Consider the following 4,565-nt stretch of genomic DNA (forward strand, 5'->3'; position numbering starts at 1 on the left):
ATAAAGTACTGTATATTGATGCATATTACTTAAAATTCAATATTACAAGTAAATTATGCATAAATACAACTTATTAAAGCTCGATGTTTGAATTCGTATAACTATCTGCGGATAAACATAATCAAATAGAAAATAAACATCTCATTTTAAAATATAAAAGATCTAAAATATAATTAGAATAATTATCAAGTTCTAACAAAATAAATAATTATTATTTTTATAAAAAAATTATATTATTAAACCAAATATAAATTAATTAATTATTGTACCTAAACTAAATTATAAAAAAATTGAATTACAAAATTACACAAAAAAATGTGAAATTTTAAATAGTTAATTTGATACTAATATCGATATATTTTTGTCAAAATTTTATGATATCTTCAAACTTATATTTTATTCAAAAATAAAAACATTATCGCTTTCTCAAAATCATATATGACCATATTATAACATCGACTAAGATATAGAATAAAATGAAATATTAAAATCAAGATGTATTTCACTGCATCGTGCAGGCATCCTTCTAGTATTATTAAACCAAAAATAAATTATTTCGTTATTAAACTTAAATTAAATTATAAAAAAAAAATTAAAGAAATTACATACAAAATAGAACTTTTAAATAGTTGATTTAATATTAACATTGATATATTTTTTTCAAAATTTTATGATATCTTCAATTTTATATTTTATTGAAAGATAAATTCATTATTGCTTTCTTAAAAACACATTAAATCGTATTATAACATCGACAACGACAAATAATAAAATAGAACATTAAAATCGAGATATATCTCGCTTTATTGTGCAAGTACTCTTCTAGTTAATATAAATAAATTTGACCGGATACTACATAAGAAAAAAATATTAAAATATTTTAATACAATAAAACATAAAAAATTAGTGCACTAGAAACTGGAGGTTTGTTTCCTTTAAATGCATGCATACAACTTTGATTACGGGTAAAACTCAACATTATCATTTACATACCAAGTAAAATTTTAGTCCATCAAAACGGTATCATATATAACAATTTAACCAGTAAGCGCTAACCGTGGTAAGAGTCGTCACCATCACTTATCGGGTAAGCTTCTCAGTCTTTGACTTCATTCTTACCAGGTAAAGATTCTTAATTAGTCTTTGCAATATTTATCAAGTAGGACAATATGACTTGGTAAGCGCTTACCCAGACAAACATTTGGTAAATGACCCTCAGTCACAAGCTTATGAATGTTTTTGACTATAAAGTAGTCTAACAAGTGAGTGACAAATCATGTGCTTGTGTAGTCACCACCAATGTGGTTGGATATTCTTACCTAAATCAAGCTTTCTTAGAGAAAATCAAACAACATGATGAAAGATTCACCAGAAGTTGAACACCAGAAAGGAAATGGAGCATCATACCAGACCTGCTCCTTTTATACCAGACAAGATCGAGAACAAGAGGGATGAAAATGAGAATGTTTGGATCGATCGAGATATGAAGGAGAAGGATGGGTGAAAATAGGCATGGGAATGGGGGCGGGACTAGGGGTGTACGCGAGTTGGGTTGGACGGTTTACAACATTTTTACAACCCAACCCAATTATGGCGGTTTGGAAAAAATCTCAACCCAACCCAACCCAACCCATTCAAAAGTATAACTCAACCCAATCTTTGCGGGTTGGGTTAGGTTGGGTTGGCGGGTTAGTAGTTACATAAATTTGACGAATTAAATAATTCATAAAACTTAACTTTATGGACCATACTATAAAGCGTTCTATCTAAAAAGGTTACAATAGGTTTATATGACGTTTTTGGACGCTTCAACAAGTGTTTTAGAATGATCTTTAAATAAAATTTCGTATTAGTTATTTGATAGAAATATTTTGAGAAGTGTCTCTAAAACTCATCTATTTATAGACAACCTATGTTCATATTCACTTTTCAAGTTGTATAAAATAACTAATATGATACTTTATTTTAAAAGCGTCATAGAATTTGTTAGGACTTTTAAAATCATTCTATAAACATATTGTAACTCTATTAGATAAGAAGACATTTTTTCTTATTTCGTCCTATAAATAATCATATTAGGACGCTTAGACATTTTAGGCATCCTATAAGATCTAATGTTGTTGTAGCGAAATGCTATAACTAAACATTTTATTTCCACTAAAATACAACATAAAATGACGGGGTATTTAGATTGATGGATTCGTCAACAAAATATCTATCAATATCATTCATATTCTCCAACATATCAATTTGTTGTTGCAACAAAAGGGATTTCAGTAATTTTCTCTTATTAATTAGATTATTTGTCATCATTCTTTGATCATGAATCTTTTTTGGTAACCTATACGTTTAGCTAAAATGAAATACAAACATAATATCTATATCAATCTAGAGCAAAATTTTAAATTTGAGTTAGGTTTTGGGACAAAACCTGAATGAAGAGATTGAGAGAGTGACGGAGTGAATGTGAGAGCCAATAGAACTGGTCGGAGCTGAGAAATCGGTGCTGCCTGCTGGGCACAAGCTTCAAGATAAGAGGATAGAACAGAATTAGGTTAGTTGTTCCGCGTTTGGTAAAACAAGACCGGATATTACTGATGCCATGATGAGAGAACATTCAGGACTTTTTCCTGATGAAATTGCAACAGGTGAGAGCAAAGCAAAAATATTGAAATTACCATGTATTTAAAACACCAAGGTTAGACATATCTATTGAATAGTGATTCTTTCTGAAGCATGTCAGCATCATCATGTTCATCCACCCATTGGAAGGAAAATAGTAAATTTAAGATTGAGTGGGTGCACGGAACCCCGCTCCGCATCTCCGTCCCCTATGGGAAACGGAGATCCCCAACCGGAAGTTAGAGATTTTTTTATTTCCGTTTATTTGAGATATTTTAAATCATATGTGTTAAACACCACAATCGATCCAAAAGTACATATTTATTTCTTACATATTTCCAAAATTGTGTTTTTACGAAGTATCAAATATTCTTTGTGTTAACAAAATCACAACATCATACAATAAACCTAAAAACAATAGAAATTTGATCTAATATAAAAAAAGAACTCAAGGCCCACACGAACCAAAATACATCGAGTAATATCTAAAAATTTATAAATATAAAAGATATTAAATTTAATTATCTATAAATAATATATTTAATAATAAATACAGAATTATATTAAATATACAGAGACAAGGGCGGTTGGGGATCAAGTTACCGAGCCCGGTCCCAGTTTTAACTTTCGGGGATCCCCGTTCCCATTTGCAGGGAATCTCCGCCTTCGGTTGGGGTTGGTACACCGGATTCCGCAGTAGGACGCTTCTCATCCTCATGCTTAGGTGAAAGAAACTAAGGGAATTGTTAACCAAATTTTCTATTAAGTTATGCACGGATAAATGCGTCGGTCTCGTTAAAAATATGATGTTGTTTCCTTTTTTTCCTAAATCAAAAAGTCTGGATGACAGAAATGACCAATCTACCCCCTCAACTTGAATTAGGCTTTGTTTGATAAATTGTTGTTCAAAGATATTTCTAAAACACAAAAACTATTTCACAACATTATGATTCTTCCAACTAATCGTAATTCGTTCTTGTTGTTGTGATTCACCATTTGTTCCATACCTAAAATAAAGAGACAACACTTCTTCTGTGACAAAAAAAATCAACCACAAAACAATACAGAAAGCTACTGTTGAGCAAAGAAGCAAAAATCAATGTTTAAACCGTGTGCTGCCTTTGAAGGAAAAAGGAACAAATTCATTGAACACAAAAGCATAGGAAAAACAATGAAACCAGAGAGCAATTGATAAGAGAATTTCATATAACAAATCAGTACCAACGAATCCCTTTCGTGAAAGAAGGGGGAAAAGACAAAGTAGATAAAAAAGGGAGAAATCGATACCTTCGTTGATGAAAACCGAAGGTCGCTGGAGATTAGACAGGTGGGAAGAGTAAGCCATGGCAATGAAATGCGAATACAACATATATACATAATCAATCATCAGGATGAGCAATATGAGAGCAATCCTGCCATTTGATTAACCAGCAATGTGTTATTTTTCTTATAGCAAAGAGAAAAGGAAGTAAAAAAGCAAAGTTTATAAGACACATAATTTGGAAACACGATCCAAAGTTTATAAAACCAGCCAAGTTGGAGATCATCAACATATGTGCAGATTTACACACAGGATCTACGATCTAAAATACGTATCTGAATTCATTTCATCTCTCTCGTGAACCCTAGCCGGCAGTTCTGATTTTGTGTTCGAAGATGAAATGGAGAAGGTGTGTTGTTTTCCTGGAGATGTTTCCTGTTAGCACAAGAACCAAGAGGGATGGAAGGGTTTTTCTTAAGAGCAAATATCTATGGGGGTGTTTGGGATTGCTTATCAAAACGACTTATTGACTTATTTCAGTCTGGGACTGGAGATAAGCCATTTTGGAGTGTTTGGGTAAAAAAAAAAAAACTGCTTATACCGGTACCAAACCGGTAATAAGTCGTTTTTGATAAGTTAATCCATAGTGACTTATGAAAATTGACTTATTACCGATTTACCA

At 31.4% G+C, this 4,565-nt stretch overlaps 1 protein-coding gene across 1 annotated transcript in view; it reads right to left on the minus strand.

Annotated features, from left to right (window-relative positions):
* Positions 1–4,307, minus strand: part of LOC112515950 — a 7,516-nt gene extending 3,209 nt beyond the window's left edge. The window contains exons 1-3 of the mRNA XM_025122934.1: positions 4,219–4,307; positions 3,910–4,041; positions 2,432–2,524 (exon numbers count right to left, since the gene is read on the minus strand). Of these exons, the coding sequence (XP_024978702.1) occupies positions 2,432–2,524; positions 3,910–4,041; positions 4,219–4,228 (235 nt within the window). The 5' untranslated portion in view covers positions 4,229–4,307. The remainder of the gene's footprint in view (positions 1–2,431; positions 2,525–3,909; positions 4,042–4,218) is intronic.
* Positions 4,308–4,565: the final 258 nt, after the last annotated feature.

Source organism: Cynara cardunculus (assembly GCF_001531365.2).
Source record: "Cynara cardunculus var. scolymus isolate 2C chromosome LG 7, CcrdV1, whole genome shotgun sequence".
Lineage (NCBI taxonomy): Eukaryota > Viridiplantae > Streptophyta > Magnoliopsida > Asterales > Asteraceae > Cynara > Cynara cardunculus.